Here is a 20,617-nt window from a genome sequence, read left to right as displayed (position 1 = left end):
TTGTAAACTGACCGAAATAGGTAAATCAGGACGGCAGATTTGTTGAATTAACTGACTTTGGTGTAGGGTCCAGCAGGCGGAATTCCTGGTTGAACACGTGAGGGTGGGTAGTTCACATTGTAACAAGCCGAAATCTAGGATTTTCAACCTAGATTCTTTCAACTCTACACGACATGCGTTATTTATCACGCTCAGGTTGTTGAAGCCTGTACGAATGACCAAATTCAAACGTTTCTAAGCTTGGCAGAAGGCAAAGAGAACTAATGCTCATGTAATCAAGGTTTATGATAGCTTTTAAAAAGGCGAAATAGTGTGGAAGTTTTCAAAGCACATGAAGATCAAAAGTGGAAAGCAAGGATGACATTATCAGGTGCTGTTGAAAAATGTGCATCTAAAATTATTACTTGTTACAAATCTGGGTCTCTGATGCAAAGCAAATTGAAAACACCGATTGACTTCGAAACACTTGTCGTAGTTGCAAGTTCTGTCTGTGATTTGATACCTACAAAATATAACAATATTACATGGTTTGCACGTAAGCGGATAGGTAACGCAGTCAAAAGTAGTTCTGAACACTTTTTAGCAGTTTCACTGAATATAAAGGAAGTATAGAGTATGCACAATAGATAAAAACAGGCCGATAACAGGTTGCGGGGTACTTTCCAGTTTTAAGACAGGAAGTGACGATACTTATCTTGGATAGACAAGTTTAACTGACCGACATTCCCTCAGTCCAAATCGTTACACAACGGACGCAAGACCTTTGTACGTACGCATTCAATGAACAAAAATACGATCTTGGCAAATAAACAAACTCACACAGAGGTTAATATGTGGGCGAGATGGATCAAGCGGTTAGGGCGTGAATTTACTAACCGGAAGGTCCATGGTTAAAGCCCGACCTCTGCCCCTCGACTTCCCAAGTCTGGGCTTGGACAACCTGGCAGTATCCCAGCCCTCGTGCTTCCTTCAGGTGGTATGGCAGCTAAGCACCGGGTGTTAAAGTTGAAGGATTTTTTTCAGGTCAATAGCTTCACGTAAAATTTGTCAAGGGTGATGATCGGTACAACAATATTGGAAGGAAAAATTTGGAGCTTATCTTGTAATTTGGTAAGTGTCTTCATTCAAAAGCCTTTATAATGAGGGGATCCGGTCTGGTGATTCTCAGGTGCTTTCACTTTATAGGGTTTCAGAGAGAAACACCATTCAATGCATGTCTCCATATTGCCTTTTTACAATGAAATACTCAATATTTGACATGTCGCTTCACTAATTGGATAACAGCTGCAAAACACATGGAGTGTTTGGTAATAAGAGTTGTAAGGGAAACATTTTTGCTGCCTAGAATGAAGCAAATAAAGCGACATCACCATTGAAAACCAAAACTACACTAAACTGTCATCCGTCAAAGTAACTCCGTTTTTCCCAAGCAGCTCGAGCAATTTTCAGCTTTTGGTTGAAAATTTTTGCCTTCATTTCTCAGCTGGTTTTGCAAAATCGGGATGTTTCTGCGACTCCATGGAATCCCTCACAGTCGGTGATGTGAGAGGTTGTGTGTTTTACAAATCGAGACGGGGGTATCAAACAATTTCATATGTAGCGCTTCAGTCTTGAGTAGTATAAAAGTAAATTTAAACGCATAGATGGTAGTAGTAAGTAGTGGCCGTCAGGCTTGAGCGTTTTTAAATATGGTGGTAAGCAGAAAATCCTTTAGCTCCACCGTCATAGCGGCAAACTGCTGGAGAAACACCGTAGATATGCCAGTTTAAAAGTTACGGATAGTAATGATTGGTCTTTTGTGATCCGATGAATCGAGCTTGGAAAAATGGACCGAAAGGCTACGGTTTCCTAAAGTGTGCTTTAAAAAAACGTAGAAATTTGCAACATATTATGCCCTACTTTGACACAATAACCACTAATTGTTTTCTTATTGTAGATAAAAGACAACTGAAAGTGGCAATTTATTGCACTAACAAAAGCAACAACAATTCCTGACGTGGAAAAACGTCTGTTTTTTATTTCAAGAAAAAACTTGTGTCACCGCATTCTGTAGGAAAACGCATACGTGAGCAGACGTGATCAAGTAGTTACCCAAAAGTTAAGGTAGAAAGCACTTAATACAAAATCGGAAATAATCCAAAAACAAGTTTTATTAAGTTTAAATATCAGCTGTATCAGGCCAATATCTCTTATTCTGAAAACAACTGCTGGACTGTTATCATAAGAACCCTGTTTAAGGGGGGCACCTGTTGAAGTGCACAAGCGTTTGAAACATTGAAAGAATAGCATTAAAATGGTGTTTTTATACTTTGTCATTTAAATATGTCTCAGCATATAAAATTTATCGGAAACCTAAGGTTGAAATTTAAGGTACTGACAACTAGAGTGCAAATGAGGTTGAGTCTCGATAGAGATAGGTACAGCCATTGGTTAGAGGGATTATTTTTATACTGAATGAGAATTTCAGTCACATTAACGGCAGGCGATCTCATTAGCGTATTAATTGGCTGATTAATTTTCAAATACATTTGTTGCGTCGTTTGAACTTTCTCCCTGACTGCGAAAAAGTTAACGAAGATTCAGCTGGCGTAACTAAAAAGACAGTTAGACGAGATAGTGGCGTTAGAAAGTGGGGCCGGAAATTTGCCAAAAAATTAACTTCCATAAGACGAACTCAAATGTTCATAACCTAGTTACGGAAGTCAGAAAACCTGATTCTTATAAATATTTTGCGTTTCTGCATGGATTGGGGTAGCTTACCTACAGAAGCAAAGAGCTTTCAACTCAAAATCCGTCCCTGATCGTCAGTCATAGCGTGATTAACACATCCAGGACCAGCAATGTGGCTCTGCTGCTGCTTTTTGTTCCGGACAATGTTCGTTGTTGTGGCATCAGAGCGGAGCAGATTCTTCTCGGCCTTTGTTAGCTCCTACAATAAGAACAAATATATATCGATTCTGACAGTAGTAACATATAAAGGGTAATGTAGCCATAAAAATAACCAAACACTTATTTAATGCGTTGGAAAATGACTTCTTTTGTACAACAGGATGGTTGTTCAATTCTACCAATTCATAGTAAGAGTAAAGCATTGCTGGCGTCACAAACAGCATAATTTATAACCAGAAGAAATTTAATTAATGACCTGGAATTATGGCCTTCTGATAAGACGGTCAACTTTGTTTACAGAAGTTAGGTACTCACAATGCCTGCTGTGCGACAAACATGAAAACGTTTGTTAAAGAAAACTGTCAGGACAGTACTTGAAAACCTGGACATGACTAAATCTTAAAAGTTACCTGACAATAACAAAAGATCTAGCAAGTGCCATTTACTTGGCTCCTGTTTGGACAAACGCAGTTACTTATTGGCCCCTTATAGCGGACCGGTAGCCTCATTTATATTTTCACATTGATAAGCAAAATGAATGGTAATTATTATTACAAGGCATCAAACGTCTTTGTAGAAAAAAATCTACTTTTATTTTGTTCACCGCAAGTGGAAAAACTCCACCATGCAAACACAAAAAACATTCCTTGTAAAAGTTTTATTCGATCAAAGCAAGCTACTGATCGTCGGACATCCAACCAACATGAAATTGCAGTGAGTTAGATGAAATTGTAGTTTTAGACGGTTGTCGACTAATTTAATAAATCTTATGGTTGATGATTTTTGAAAAGTCTCGTTCTAATGACTATCCAAGAAAATCCGAAACTCACCGAACTGATGGCAGTTTGCACTTTATTAAACAATCAACTTGCAACTCGTAATAAACACAGCTTTTCATTGCCTTCTTACATGGCACTAGATTAATTATTTGCTACAAAAACGCATTGGATATCAGTTTTGCTGTCGGGCTACACCATAATGATAGATAATGTCTGTTGCAACTTCCCTTTATCTAATTGAAAATCACACCGTTCTGTAATCTTTAGCTTTATCCATATGAGGAAGTTACATAAAAGGACCTCCGCTTTTGTCTATCAATGCATTTTAACAAAAAGTGAAACTTTTGCACCCTAGTAATCAGCATCCAAGCATTTCTGCTAAAAGCTTATTTTTTAAACCAATTTGCCTCCAAGTTTTGTGTGAAAATTGTGCATATTGTAAGTGTTATGTAGGTTGTAATAAAATTGCTCAAAGGATAGGCAAATGTCAGATGAGATTACAAATGCCTGTGTTAGCATGGGTTTCGAATTGGAGTTAAATTATCAGACACTGAAGTAACTAGTCAAACAAAGTACCATTCTTGGGGAGCATAGTCACATATTAGATAGCCGTAAGAATGCTTAAAAAATTAAGCATAAGTCAATTGATTCGTAAATAAAAAATTTCATGAGGTAGTGTATAGTACCTACTTTCCCTGTTTCACTTGCCTGATTAATGCTCCATCTGACTCGAAACACATTGGTTTGTGTTCATCCACTTATAAAGTTTATCTTGCTTTTGCCTCGAGAAACTTAGCTGATGCATATCGTTCCAGGTTGGATAATACTGTGAACCAGGAGACTATCTTAAACGTCCCTCGTTTTTATTGACAGTGTTTATTCAGGCAAATGGCGACGGACCACTTTTTCGTCAAATAAAAGTAAAAATTTCAAAACAATAATCAAATTCGTTTACAGAAGTTCTGTTTGTCGTCACAGTTGTTTTAAATTGAACTTAAATCTGTATATTACAGAGTTCTAAGTGCCCATACAATTTTAAAGAGGTACGGAGCTACATATGCTCTTTTTCCCTGCTCAGAAACACGAAGCTCCATCTAAGAATATCGCCAAAGGTGGATATATGTCACTTATACTTTTAGAGTAGCATGAATTTTGTGCTTTATTTTCTTTCTTTCTTTCGGTAATCCAGCAAAAACAACGAGTAGACTAGACACCCACGCTTTACAAAAGCCCACCATCTATTACGCCCTGATGGGCTAAAGTTGGCGCTGAACGTTTTCAGATGTACTTGTTAAATAAAATAAGCAATGTCACCTGCACCTGTACACCAGAATTGTTTGTACAATTACATTATTTGATTCTTGTAATTTTTTGTAAACACTGTTGAACTATCAAACTGTTGGTCACAAACTAACATCAGAAACCAAAGCTACCCATGAAAATTTCAGTGGCATTTGCCTCCTTTACTACTCTCCGAGCTTCAAGTTAACGATTACAGAAGCCACATTCAGAGAAATGTGTTGTGGTTTTTGACAATGTTGGCATGTGAATGGCCGTTGAACATCATTCAAGATGAGACATCAACTTTCAGCAGAAAGTGCCTGAATCAAACCAATATGTTAAAACAACCAAAACGTGATGTCTGACTGCAACTACTACACCACATTTAAGGAACAGCCTTGATGCATTTTTCGTGCAGAACAAGAGAATATTTATAGAGTTATACATGGAATCCCAAGCAATATAAACGCCCAGAAATACATAAATGCTAAAAGAGTGGCTTCAGCGTTGCTTTATGTTCATTATATCAACTTTCAACATGGTGGCCACAGAATTTTCACAAATTGTGGCTTAACCTGCCACTGATTAAGCAACATTTGTGGACTTCTTTGTTGTACTAACAAAAATATAAGTCCTGAAGCAATTACGCAATTTTTGGCAGTTCAGTTTTTGGGACGAAGACTTTCTAAATTTGACTGGCATAATGTCATATTTCTATTCAGCTTGGAAAAAATCAAATACCTCCGGTTTTCAAGGCCATAAAACAACAATTCCACTATGACTTAAAGCTTCACTTAGTGTAATTTGGCTTGCGCTACTCCAAAATCACAACCCTGTTCTCAGAGGGACTGCTTTGGTTATCAGCTTACGTATGGCGCCCTTTTAAGGATACTGGATCTAGCACAAAGCCCAATCCCGACGCGGTCGCGGATCTCGGAACTCCGGCTTGTTTTGGTTTGTTAAATAAAGGCGATTCCGGAATGTGTGTCGTCTGTTTGCCTTTGTATACGTCACATACAGTAGTAGCTACAGTTGCAAATTTGAATTAGGGCCGACAGATTGTGTGCTACAGAGAAGCACGATTGGAATCGAAGCCTGGCCAATCCCTCGGAAGTTTGAAAAGAGCCAAGAGTGGGACAATTGTGTCACCATCTAGCAATCAAGGTCGAAATTTCCACCACCAAAACTACCAAGGGTCTCCTGAGCGTAATGGTTTTTGTTAAATGTCCGAAGAACCAGGAACAAAAGCAACGCTGTTTTTCCGTAAGTTCCTTTGTTATAAAATAAAGGACCTGTAAGCAACTTATGTTGCAATATTCTGGAAGATTCCCGCCTACTACCTTCGACGTCTTGGATAAAATCGGACTGAAATCAATTTAAACATAATCAACTCCTGATTGCATCCAATAGAAGTTGAAAACATCCACAAAATTGAGTACTGTTGTCACTGCGCTTCCACTAATGATATTTTGAGAAACAGGCATGATGACAACTTTAAGCTCAGTGGGTCGATTGCCTTCTACAGTCCTAAAGGCCAGAGCCAATGTTAAATTCAAAGCCTGTTGTCAAACTGGATTAGTTCGCCTCTTTTTCTTGGATACTTGAACCCAATCCAAAAGTCCATTCAGACAAGCTGCAACTTCAACTATGATATTCTGAAGTGTTGGTCATCTGAAGTTGTTTGATCATCTAATCTTCTAAATAATAAATCCCTGGAGTTATGCCCTACACTTATTCATCACGAATGAATATCAAAGGCAATTGGATATAGCCGCTTTGGTGACTATATTTATGCATATATGTACACATTCCGTATGTCCGACATGACAGGCACACCTGCAGATTAATAAAATCCATGTCCCATGTTACAGCTTTTAGACGGAGTAAAGAAGAAAAACTCACCGAATTATTACTCGTATTTTCTTGCACTTCACAGATGATGGTCTCCTTCTCTGCTTGCGCGACGAGGTCCTCGTATTCGCTGAATTTCGATAAAAGTGGAGGCTGCAAGACCAATAATTTAACTTCTTTTGCATTCTCCTGAATAAGGCGAACGACCTCAAGGTGAGAAAGGCCGGCTTGGAATATGATACGGAACGAAAACTTATTAACTTACCGACTCGCTTTCCATTAATTTTTAATATAATGTCTCCGGAGATTAATTTCCCGCGCTCAGCTGGTGAGTTAGATTCCACGTTTTCGATTAACTGCTTGTCATTCTTGGAATCCGTTCTTAGGCTGAATCCATATCCTGAAAATTCCGGAAGTGTCCTCAAATGACAGAGGCGAACTCGGTTGATATCAGATTCCGCGCACTCGTTCATTTTGTGTTGCCGCTCGAGGTAGCAAGCCACTTTTGACTGGCTTAAACTAAACCAACCGTAAGGCAGACCGGGTAGTAGTTACATTTGCGCCCAGAATATGTTGAAAGTTCCATGTATTGTTGCAGACAGACATTGTGATAAAAATTGGGTGTTTGTTGTCTTCATGAGTAAAGAGTGTTCCAGACGGGATTGTCAGCACACGAGTGCTCAAACACACGGCGGTACATACAGGTTTCGACTTCTCAAAAGCATTTGATAGTATTCAAAAAATGGAATTGAATTTTCGAAAGCTATGGTATGTCCCTAGTGGACTAAAGGAGACAGCAAGTTGCGTTCAGAGTACGATTCCACATTTTTGAACCTCATTTAGACGTGCTGAAATGTCGGCGATGTTAGGAAAGTATACTACCAGAATTTCTGCTAGGGGTATTATTGCACTGGTGGACAACCAAATTTGGTGAGCAGCAAAAAGACGAAGGTAGATTGGGATAATTTTAGGTTGAGCAAATACTCAACAAAATTCGACATTTTTGGGGCAAAAGGTCTATTCTAATCGCAGTTAGGAGTATTGTGTGGCCAACGGGTCCCAACGGTCCAACGGGTACACTCCCAGGAAGGACGCTTGCGCCAGGCTTCCCATACACTCGGATCAGTGTTTTGAGTCTAGCTGTTCTTATAGAAAGTGAAAAATGCGGCCGCGTCGCATCTATAGCCTGAGTTTGTAGGTTGTATGGAAGGCGCATCAAGTTGGACACTGCGGGAACGCGATAACCGACTCATCGGGCATTTTTAAGCGCCTAATGAACAACCTAAAATGAAGATTGTAGAATGATACGGGTTAAAGACTTGAACAATAAACCGTGAAGCGAACCATTGAAATGTTGCCGGGTATATGTTTATTTGAGGAGGGGGCTGTCTTCGTGAAATTTTTACATAACAAACCCAAACATAGTTGCTCTACCCAGTGTGCCCACTGAATGCTAACCCTCGGTACAACCATCGTCTTGAGCGAAACTTGAATGGAAGTCGATCGAAACCTCCAGAACTTCATAACAGCAGGTCAATAGAACTGGAAACATCTTCATCAACTAGCAACAATCTTACAGGATTAATCTGTTTCACTTGTAACTTTTGCCACCCGAAGGGATAATCCTTCCTGGAAATCCCAGTTGCACAGTCTGGAGCAGGCGCAACGCCTTACACTATACACGAATTTTGAAAGAAGCCTCAAGCGCTCACACTTTCGCAATAATTGGTCCTAGCATGTAAACTTACCAGTTCGAAGGCTATAGCGGTAAATTCGTAAATAAGTTTGATTCCATCTCAAGTGCACTTTGCTATTAATTACCATCATACCTGTGTCTTATGCAGAAGTTCCACTCGCTGGGACTGCAAATGTATCCACGCCCTGAAATGCGAATCTTTTGCGGAAAACGTCTAGTGCCTGACGTCGTAAATTTTGCCGTGCCAATCTCCACTGGCCCCGACATATTTCTCCACCTTCGGTCTCAAGCTGCTGTGCATAGAGGACTTGGGCCCTTTCCCTCAAACTGTGTCCCATTCCTGGGTAACTCTGTCGACCGTATCCAATATCTGATATTCTGCCTTTCTTAAGTCGCAGTGACACAAACCCAAGATTAGCTCCACACTCTTCGGAATATTCTGCTTAATCCGAAGGAACCCAGCGCATGTACATCTGGCAGTGGGGCTGAATATTCAGTGAACTGAATTCATGCTTCGTAGCCCATTCATTCACACACTGCAATGTAGCGCACCTCTGCCTCACGTGACGGTACGCAACGACGCTGTCGTACTGCACATGCTCCTAAATCCTGTAATTTAATTTTATGACCAAATATGTAACTGCCGTTCGGTTGGACTCCACGACTTCCCCTAATCAGTGGCGGCTTTCTGCTTGTATATCCCATCCCTCTGAACTGCTGTACTGGGCTAAATTTCCACGAAATGATAAAATATCGAGCAGCCAGAGTTATTCGATGGTGCGAACGTAAAAATTATGACGGTTTCATGGCAGAAAAATCAGATAGACTGTGCGACAAATTCTGAAACATGATGAGCCAGGCAAACAAATGTTGTACTTGCAGGCAAAACGAGTGAGCGGCAGGACACAATCAGGATCACGAAGCTTATACTCTCGGACGTACACCAAACCTGGTATTGCGGTGCCGCGTCATGATCGCAATGACATACCTTGCTTTCCGGACAGCCCCGTAACAGACGTCATCTTTAAAATGATCGGACTGGGGATGTGCAAACATGTGGGCAATTTTAGTTGGATGTGGAGGTTCGTTGGGGTAGAACAAAAGCGTTTAGACTACCATTGGATATCCAATCAGATTCAAAAAGCAGACCGATCTGAGTGACCACTGACCACACGGGGTGTTTGATTGCTTGTCGCGTGAAGATATTAACTTCTTAAGCATAGATGCTTCCCTATTGTGTTGTTACCCGACGAGCCTAGGTTGTAACGGCACGACCATGCTTCAACAGAAATGTTGCTTCCAAGCTGGAAAACCGAGTTATTAGGCTAGGTGAACGGTGTCAAAACTGCTACTTTCCCAAGTTTACCGTTAGTTGGAGCATTCACGATGAAGCACTTAGAAGAGATCTTGTTTGGTGCACGTGCAAACGGCAGCGCTAGAGGGATATCGTTAAGAATTAAATTAAGGCTTGAGTGCCTAAAATGCTTAAAATGGCCCGGATAGAAATGGATGGCGGCAGGTTTGTATGATATTTACAGCAAGTTGTCATGTAGCCCAAGAAATTGAAATTCATATGACTTTCGCAAGCTGAGAGTAGATACAGAAAAACCTTGGGTGGACTGATAGAATTCTGCATGAATCCGTTGTTCCCGTAAACAGTCGGAAAGCTGCTTGCTACGGTGGATACAAATTGTACCAAATTTCTATTTATCCACCCCATGTATCTTCGACAGTGGCATTTAAAAGCGTGCATTATCACATGGCAAACATGATGATAGAACGAATTTTTGCATTCTTATAATGTTTCCCGCACAAACAGCGAATAAGAAAAGCTACGTGCTCAAATGTTCAGGCACCGAAGTGCAGGTTGCTCCTCATGTTCTGCGTAGTGCAGCCCTGCTGAAACAGTTCGAAGACCAATAAGTCGCAAAATTATGGGAAAATTTGTGCAGCTAAAACCATAAAAAATCAATCGTGTACCACTGCGCTTAGGCTCACATCACTATTGACGACGAAGAATGTTTGCAAGTACTTATGATTTTATTCTTCAACATTGTAGATTGTCGTCCACCTAGTGTCACAATGTCACATCAAGGCCTGGACCTGAAAACTCCCTCATTGATGCCCAGCATTAGACAGTTCTCTAAGCGATGATGCAGGCCGCTTCCCATTTGGACAACTTAAACTCTGCTGGCATCCGGGAAAAGAAGGGTCAGCGGTTATCATACTCCCGGTTGGAGATAGACGCCTGCTCGCAACCCATAAACGGGAGTACCCAACAGTGTTCTGTTGAAGGCCATGGGACGGCTAAGCACGAAAATTCCCCATCGGTTTACATATCTGAACTACATGACGGCATGGCCCATGAGGAGGGCACAACTATCCCACGGGACCGTTGCGGATTTTGAAAGCACCGACACTGATGAAGGGTATTGGGTAGTCATTTTTGAAGTATGTTGTCTGGGATTCAGCATTGCCCTATTTTGGGTTGATTAAAGAAAAAGGCTGAAAGCCACAAAGTTGACGCCGAAAAAATTCGTATCACAAGGCTGCAGATGAATGGTGTACTTTCCCACCGTTTTCTTGCTAGAATCGTGGCGGCCGAGTATTACGTAGCATCAATCGCGGATTCTACAGAACCGCATATTTTTGACTTTTGTGCTCTCAGAGCGAACACGACAGCAACTCTGTTGTGCAGAAGTTTACAGCAGACGCTGACATTGGCCAGCCGCAGACCATCGGAAGCCCGGATATATTATGCGACACCAAGTTTCTGCTAATACCCGAGCCTGTCAAATTAAAACCCTTCAAGGTGTTTTAGCCCGCTGTACGATTCAGAAGAGTAATTCGGGCGATGTGTTCCTCCACTTCCTAAACTCGGAAAATTTCCCTGATTCTCACGAAGCGCCGAAAAACACCAAGCATCGGAAGCGGATGCAGTCACTGGTGATGTTTGAAATCAATTTTTGGAGGCTTTTAGAAAGCCATGAGTACATTTCGGCCAATCAGACGTTTTTGGTACTTGTATGTAGTTTCGCCACCCTAACAACGGAATCTCCATGATCGTGACAGTGGGGTTTCCTCGAATGCTCATGTTTTGCATCACGCCATTTAGCATTGTGCGTACCGAGAGCAAACTCCTGGGGCGTTGCATGCGTAAGCATTGTAATAAAAAGACATTCTACTACCATGTCCTAAACCTTCATTACCACTAATACGGTCTAGCTTGGAACTTCACCATACATAAGCTTGTCCCTATATGTTGCCTGAAATTCTAACACAGCAAGCACACCAATAGTAAAGCTTACTGTTAGAAACCACTGCACAAGCTTTGAACTTCGGCAATATCAGGTATATATGACCTGGTTGGCTGTTATCCACTCTTCCTGGCCTGTGATTTGCGGGAAGTCATTTCCTACTGGTCATCGTGCCGCTGTAAATTTTAGTAATAAATAAAAAAGCAGATTTGAAATGACGGGCCCAATGTTGATCGGCCCGTGACACAAATGACGCCCGTAGGCAGAATCCTCTTTATATCCAAGTGGGTCTTTTCCCAGAAAGAACCCGTTTGGACAGTGTCCAGTCGGGAAAATCAAGCCCAGTCAGTTGTTTGGGACGCTTGCTCTAAGAACGGTGTACTATATCCCCTGGATTTTGTGTCATGCAAAGAATAGGAATCAGCCAGGCCCTACAGCCACTTAAGATGAAATTAAAGATGTGGGCCTGAAGGTCGTGCCAATAAGTGACAAGGACTTAAGACGATAACGAACATACAGGGTGTAAGTAGCACGTGCTACCAAAGATCAAACTTAGGAAGAGAAGGGGAAACTCGACGTAGATTCTTCCTGTTACTTCACTGACCCTTTTCTGTCGCTATTGCTTACGCCATTATTGACTGTACGTTCGCCTAACTCACGACACTTGCTGGCGCGTTTGACTGTAGGACCAGTTCCTGCTAGTTCTCGAAATATTGTCTGCTGCTCTCGTCCATCTGTCTTCATTGTCTACTGGGTACAAATTGCGCATTATCTGATTGCCGCAACCGTCCTGTGGGATGCTTAGCTGGCCACACCTTACAGTTGATATCACTGAAGCCTGGTGGGTATGAGGTATCAGAATCGCAGAGTGCATCAATTTAGAAGAATTATTCCAAGGTTGATTACATTCAAAGTGTTGACAGCGAGTGGCTAGATGAGGACTGGTAAAGGTAGATTTGTACATAGTTACCCGGCAATCAAGGATCGGCAAGCATGCTAATATAATGCTGATATAATACAGGAAGCTTAGAACAAGCCAGTATATGAATGCAGAGACGTTGGGTGGCAAAAAGTAGCAAAAGTCCTCAGGGATAGTGGAAAGAGAACTTCTGAGGGGATGGACAAATCTATCTGGACGTCAGTTGAGCAGTAACATAACTGAGGAGGGAAAATTAATTTAACTGAAGGGTTAACCGGTCCAGAGGCACCACTAACAGCTCGCATCAGCAATAGGTGCATGACGAAATAGTGCACAGACACTAATATCGGATAGGAAATTTCACTTTATTTTCTATAAATTTGAAGCCAGCTCAGCAAAACACTTCAGTCACTTCGAATGAGCAAATAGCAAACAGACGATGGAACACACAGGTCACGGGGGGGCAAATTAGGCGGCTGCTTTTACTGAGGCAATCGAAGCGAAGTGAAGATGTTCAGGATGTGTTCATTGTGGCCTAATGATGACGAAGCGTTGGGGCCTCAAACCATGTCAAGCATGGGCGCACCGCTACAGTATGTGTATGGGCATACTGGTTCGTGAAGCCATGCAGGTATTTCTTACATTGCACCTCACCAGACAGAATTTTGGGGCGTATTGTGCGCTCTCAGGTATGAGAACCCTTGACTTCGTTCCGGTTTATATTGGTTAGATTTGGCAATCCTAGCACCGGCCATCAGACAGAGCAGCCAGAATAGTACAGAGCAGGGACCTTGCTAGAGGAAATGGAGCGTGGATCGCCCGCGGAAAAAAACCAAGTTGGTAAAGCAGTTGCGATGGTCTGGGTACACAATAAATTACTTTATCAAGAATGCATGACAAAGAAATGAAAATAACAAAGCTATAGTGAGTATAAATAATAGAGAGGTCAAATGAAACAGACTCGCCAAGGATTGTTCTCTTTAAAAATGTTCGTCTTTGGCCCAAATCAGAAAAAATATAATGACCAAAGCATGGTTGTCCAGGGGCCTTATCCTAGACAATGTTTACATGTAATAAATTCCGAAGATAGTCTTAAATGTTTTCATACCATAAAACATACTCGCGAATGACCACTGCAAGCGCGAGTGGAACCGGAAGATGAAGTCGAAGCATGTGACCACGATTGTATTGTGTGAAATTGAAAAAAGCGCGTTTTTGTAGTCCTCCGTATTCAAGCAAAAAACGTTCATGCGATTGATGAGACACGTAAATATTGTAATGGAGGCAAAAGAAAGGTGTAGACCCCACACAGCACACCGAGATCAGGTTGGCATGCAGGTAACCATCGCTTGAAGGAAATCCAATAATAGCAGAACATAATGGAGCCAAGAACCCTTTCATCAACCATGCCGCCGGTAAACCCAGAAGTGAACTAGATCTAATTCGGAGAGAAGCTCGGGCGTATTTGGCCAATAAGTTTGGCGGCGGTAGTGCAATACATCGTAGAGAAACGTGTTTATGATAACAACAAGGCAAAGAGCAGACACCAGGTGGTGATAAAAGATGCCACAAATGCTTTGTTCATTGAGAGAGCGAGACTCACCCCGGTCCTTGGAGATCAGCAAGAATGAAAAATATCTGTGAAACATCTGGAGAGAGGAAGTGAAAAAGGCGTGACTCGGGGATGCTTTTGAGCCATAACTGACTGCGTTGTGGGAAACGACGATCTGATCATTTCTTGAGAAGTGTGGACCAACTACGACCGTAGCCGCGTGAATCTCATTTGGGAATATTAGGTCTGGGTAATTGGGGCAATGAGTGGGGCTAAGTGTGATCTGGGACCAACCCTGTGCACTTAGGTGAGCAAACAGCTGGGCATATCTATAGAGTCCTTAGTGGACGACAAAGAGATATTCGGTGCGGCAACATTACCAACACAAGTTGAGACGAATGGGAGAGGACTTAAACGGAGGAGAAAACATGGGAAGCCAGCAATAGAGGTAGAGGAAGGGCATGGTGGCATACAGATGTGACCTTCTGGTATAGGTTGATTTGTCTGTCACGTAGAGTTTTAAACAGCCTCTGTTACCCTTTTTCACGAGTTGACAGATAGCGTGTTTTTCAGGGGCCAGAGTACAAACACTTGCCTTTATGCTGCACTCAACAATATAAAGCAAACCAAAGTGCTCTGTCAAACGGCTTAGAGGGGCGTTGAGATTAGGAGCGGAATATCTTGGCTTGCAGGAGCTTCTTTGGATGAAATGAGAGGGTAGAAGATAGGAAAGGTGGCATTATCAACCAGCTTTACTTAGGATGAAGAATATTTGTTAGGTAAGAGGCAAGCGGGAGCAGACTTTACAGTGCCAGTTTGGACCGTATCAAGAGTGCCATAGCTTGCCGCCAATGTGATTGGGTAGTTAGATGGGATTACGGAAGCAGTAGTCGCATTGGAGGTGCAACGACGAGAACGATAAGGTGAATGAAATATATAAACTGGGGAAGATGGGGCAAAGGATCAAACTGCCAACTGTACGCGAGCTTAGGCGTCTAACCAGGTACCGAAGTACACAGCAGAGTCCGTTTACAAAAGTGAGCACGAGCATTTGTATTCGGTACCTGGGAGGGAAGACCCCATTTTACATGAGGGTGCTAACATGGTTCAATATGGGATAGTTGAAAGTTATGGTACGGAGGATGGAAGTATTGATTTATGTGAGCCATGAAATATCTGTAAGTGAAGAAGACTTGCACTGATCCTGGAGAGCTTAGGCGCCAAGAAAGCCTAACCAAGTAGTGATGAGTTGGAAGGGTGGGTGCCACTCTCCACATAGCGCTTTAAGTTAGTAATGAGGTACTCTACAAGAAATGCGACAGGCTGGTGTCTAAAAAAATATTTTACGCCACCCGATTTTGAGATTCTAATTTCGTGGTCAGTGACGAATAATACAACCTGGGAGAGCAATTAACTTGAGAACAAGTGCTCTAGTTGACATACAAGAAGCTAAATTAGGCAGTAGCCAGGCCACGCGAAGGTGCTTAACGAGTACTTTACAGGAGGCAACAAGCAAAGCTTAGTTACCATTACCGTCGTAAGGATTTTCTACCTCACGTGGCACTGGAATTGAAACAATAATTTAGCGCGCCTGGGATGTTGATTCAGTGGGCTGATGAAAACAAGTCAGTGCACCGCAGACATCTTACTGACAGTCGATTATGATTGTTTGATATGAAGATACCGACAGGCGTCTATCGAATAAAATAAGGCGAGGCCTCTATTGTTAGAGTTGTCGTTGGTTAGTTGTGTCACAAATTTTGGCCAACGCCGGCCAGTCGGGACTGCCTCTTGTTGCATGGGTGATAGCAAGCTGAACGTCAGAAATATCTCATGGTCATTTCCATTCTTCATTGGATAGTCGGACTTTTTGCGATCGACCCAAAAATGAGTGAGATTTGGGTCATTGCCCCACCAAATGGTGTCTTTGAAGCAAAAGTACTTGGAGGCCTCTCATAATAAGTTCCGAAAAAATCTTTGCATGAAGCATACTTGTCCAGTATTTCCAAGATTTTATGCCGTCTTTCTAGCTCCAACAATGCTCCTCCCCCTCTTGCGATAATTCTCACAGGTTGTTGTTGGTGACGCAATTTCGTTTTTTTGCGAAGATTTCGTCCTGTGAGCGAAGTCAACTTATGCTGAAGGCCGAGAAGCGCTGTAGAGCTGTTTCACGCTTATTTGGGAATCTCGGCTTTTCAGCATAGATTGGCATCAATTACAGGACTAAATCTTTACAAAAAAACAAATATCCTCACACTACGAACAATCTATAAGTAGCCCAGTTGAACAATAAGCTTCCCCCTAAGAGCGAAACTTCCGTCTGATAGGCCGTTGCTCTAGGGGCCAGTCAACACGTGTGACCGCGTGACGTGAATCCCGCGATTGAAGGATGAGCAACGCAATAACCTGTCCGGTTGCGAGTTAATCACATTGCTGATTAGCCACACGTGGCCCAGCAGTTAAGTGTTCAAACTACTAGCCAGGAGGTTGCCGGTTCGAGACTCTCCGGAGTGGTTTCCCACTGCTGAGAATTCTCAAGAAGGATGAAACAGCTGTGCAGTGCCCCTCGGCTTTTCTGCACAGAGTGGTTTCACTTGCTGGACGTTTTTCTCACTATTCGGTGAGTAGTCGCTTCATAAAATTTTCAGCATATGAGCTACTGTCAAGTGAATCAGACAGTTTGGCAAGAAAATTAAGCGCAGTCAGATAATTGATTGATCCCGACACAGTCGTATATCAACCGGTAATCTCATCCATCGTTGACAGACATTTGAAGTCGCCAGCTACGTTGCCTTACATACTACATACTGCACAGCGGGGAAGCGCGAACGTGCTACTGCTATAATATCGAGCTGCCTCAATTTTGACTTAACTGCCCCATTAACGAGCCTCAATGCTTGATGTTTTATCCCTTGTATGTAGGCGTCCGTATTCATCTACACGAAACTATATAAACCATCGCGTCTGTCTAAGGTTTTTTTCGCCAACTAGAGAAACGGGCTCCTCCTGTCGCTATTGCACATGATCCAACAAGTGGCGCACCGTAACATCCGACTTGTATTGGTATGCTTACCTGTTTGGGTTCCAGTCCTTAAAGACTTATTCCGCGCAAAAGATAACGTTTGCCTACGACAGTTTTCATGATTTTGTACCCCACCAAAGCAAGGTTTGGTGGTTGTCAGAGCTACAACGTCCTACTCAAGTGCTAGTTTCACGAACTTTCCTGTTAGTGGGTGTAGCAGCTGCTTCGGTTTGTCAGAGAGTTTGGGCGTGTGCGTGTCCGTTCATCGTTCCACCATCGATCTGGCATGTTACTTGAGTGGCTGATTGGATGTGTGTCCGATTGGTTGGCTCGCGTGAGCGCTGTGGGTCGACTGGATATGCGACTCAGTTGTTTTGCTTGCCTGCCACGAAAGCGGACCAGTTTGGCCGCGTGTACCCAATACACCCGTGTGCAATCGCTGTAAGAAACGAGGCCAACTCGCGAAAGTGCGCTGCTCAGCACCAGCTTTCGATACTAGCGCTGCTGTTGCAAATCAAGTTATAAGGTCAGAAATCCCAGAATACGTCCTTCATGCAGCTGCTCCCACCAACCGCGTTCAACCGCCGTATCAAGTAGAATTACAAGTGAACAGTGCGCCAATGGTTTCCGAACTGGATACGGGTAGTGCCGTAACACTATGCAGTGAAAAGTCATGGCAAGACAACCTGGGACCGACCGTGAAAGGTAGCCTTCAGCAAGCCACAGACCGGCTTCGAACATATACAGGAGAAGAGGTGAAGTTGCTGGGGACGAAAAATGTGAATGTTTCATATAAGGGTGTGACGGTGAACGAAACCATATTGCTGAAGGAAGTGGTCCTAGCTCAAGCTTACGAGCAATTGGAATTAACGGAGGAGGCGGAACCTGTTACAACCATCAGTACTCATAGAGGTCTGTTTATGTTTAATCGCCTTCCCTTTGGAATCCATTCCGCTCCATCCCTATTTCAACGCACAATTGAAAATGTTATCGCGGGAATACCTAAAACGTTCGTCTATCTAGACGATATTATGATAACCGGGTGTACCACTGAGGAACATTTAAAGTTGCTGAAACTGGTACTTGATCGTTTGAAGGAGTGTGGGTCACGAATAAAGAAAGAGAAGTGTGACTTCCTGGTAGATCATGTGGACTATTTGGGTTTCCGCATCAGTGCGGATGGTTTGGCCCCTCTAGCCGAGAAAATACGTTCAATATTAGAGGCACCGCAACCAAGGAATAAACATGAACTAAGATCTTTCTTGGGCATGGTTAATCACTATGCGAGGTTTATCCCGCAAGCTGCCACACTTTTTCACCCACTAAATTACTTGCTACGTCAGGGAGTCAGCTTGATTTGGAATCGCGAACAAGAGAAGGTGTTTCAACAGGCGAAATGTGCCCTTACGAATCCTCCGGTGCTTACTCATTTCGATTCAACACAGCCCATTGTTCTCGCTTGTGATGCTTCACCATATGGCGTTGGAGCTGTGTTGTCGCAGAAGGATAAATCGGGAATCCTCAAACCAGTTGCCTACGCTTCACGATCTTTGTCGCCTTCTGAGAGGAAGTACGCACAAATTAATAAGGAGGCATTGGCGATTCTGTTCGGAGTAACACGTTTTCAGCACCACCTTTTCGGACAAACGTCCGACATATTTACTGACCACAAGCCTCTATTTGGAATTCTCGGAGAAAATAAACCGATACCTCAAATGACGTCACCTAGAATGCAACGTTCGGCCTTAAAACATGCATGCTGTCGGTATCATTTGCGGTATGCTCCAGGACAAGGGAATCTCACAGCGGACGCCCTAAGTCCCCTACCATTACAAGATGTACCATTACACAGACCGAAACCGGCCGAACTGGTAAATCTAATGGGTTGGGTTGACTAGTTGCCTATCACTGCTGCGGAAGTACGAGTAGAAAAAAGAAAGGACCCAGAACTCTCACGAGTCCTTCGTTTCACTTCATACGGGTGGCCGGAGAATGTTGGAAGTGCACTAAGCGGATTCTACCAACGATTGTCGGAGCTAAGTGTAGAGGAGGGATGTTTATTATGGGGAGCAAGAGTAATAATTCTGAGGCGCTATCGTCCGGAAATTTTAAGGGAATTACATTCAGGTCATCCAGGTAACAGGCGAATGAAGGCTTTAGACAGACACTATGTGTATCATCCGTTATGTTGACAATGAAATTCCCCACGTTTATTATGTCCCCATTTGTAACCCCCGCCCCACTTTTGTGTTTAGTGTGTATATATGAACTGACGTTTGTTTGTCCTTATCACTTCACCCATTTGGCCTTGAGGCCATCCGGTCATTTGTATCTGACCTTGCACGTGTGACTGTCGCACGTTGGAGCCTGTTTGTTCCCTTGCTTTGCACTTTTGAAGTCCAAGCGGACTGTTTGTTTTGGACGCGTATCTACTGTCGAGGTTTGTACCAATTGTGAATTTCTCTTACCCTAATAGTACCGTATGGAAACCTAGCTCCAACTTTGTTTTGCCTACCCGGAAGTTCTGGTATTACGCATCACTCGAGGATACTGTTTGACCCTTACAGTCCTCGATATCTTACGTCGCCTTGTTTGAAGAAAAGATGTCAACTTTTGGAACAATTGTGAAGGAAACCGGATCTAAGGGCACGGAAGCGATTGAAGCCGCGGAGGAAACAGTTGCAATGCAGTTTGCCTCGCGCCCTGGTTCTTGTAAGTCACTTTGTGCTTCTAGTCGTAAAGGTGGTGTAGCTATGAAAGCTTTAAGGATTGCTCAGCTCCAGGAGTACCGGGTTAAGCGGGAGGTCGAGCTCCAGCGGGCTCTCTTAGAGGCGCATAGCAAAAGTGAGTGAGCCAAAATTGAGCCAGAGGCCGAAGGGGACTCACTAGATTAACTCTTGGAACCAGTGGCCCTAAATGAACGATTAACGGGGTACGTGAAGCAATGTCAGACAGATGAAAGACCACTAAGATACGCTGATGATATCAGATGGCCATCCCCAGGGCCGAAACCGGCCATTTCCTTCACTCCAGTGTCAGCCACTATGGACCTACCAAAAGTAGAGCTATCATACTTTGATGGTAATCCGTGTCATTGCTGGACGTTCACCCGCCAATTTAAGTTATGCATTGAGAGCAAGGTGCAGGACGCCGGTCAGAGGCTCCTTTATCCGATCCACTACTATCAAGGCGACGAGAAGGCGGCCATTGAAGAATGAGTATTGCTCCAGCCGGAAGTAGCATACTCCGGGGCACGGGAGATTCTAAGCAATCTCTTTGGTCAGCCTCATATTATCGCCCGCTGTCTACTAGAAAGCCTGTTTTGTTTTGCACGACAGACCACTGGAACAGCCAAGTCTTTGTCGGACTTG

At 43.0% G+C, this 20,617-nt stretch overlaps 1 protein-coding gene across 1 annotated transcript; it reads right to left on the bottom strand.

Moving 5' to 3' along the window:
• Positions 1 to 263: 263 nt before the first annotated feature.
• Positions 264 to 7,273, bottom strand: T265_05159 (hypothetical protein; the record flags this gene model as incomplete). Its single annotated transcript, XM_009170091.1, has 4 exons — positions 264 to 502; positions 2,761 to 2,929; positions 6,852 to 6,953; positions 7,070 to 7,273. 3 exons carry the CDS (start codon positions 7,271 to 7,273, stop codon positions 2,780 to 2,782), a joined length of 456 nt encoding a protein of 151 aa, XP_009168355.1.
• Positions 7,274 to 20,617: the final 13,344 nt, after the last annotated feature.

Source organism: Opisthorchis viverrini (genome assembly GCF_000715545.1).
Source record: "Opisthorchis viverrini unplaced genomic scaffold opera_v5_93, whole genome shotgun sequence".
Lineage (NCBI taxonomy): Eukaryota > Metazoa > Platyhelminthes > Trematoda > Opisthorchiida > Opisthorchiidae > Opisthorchis > Opisthorchis viverrini.
This window is presented reverse-complemented; position numbering and strand designations above follow the sequence as displayed.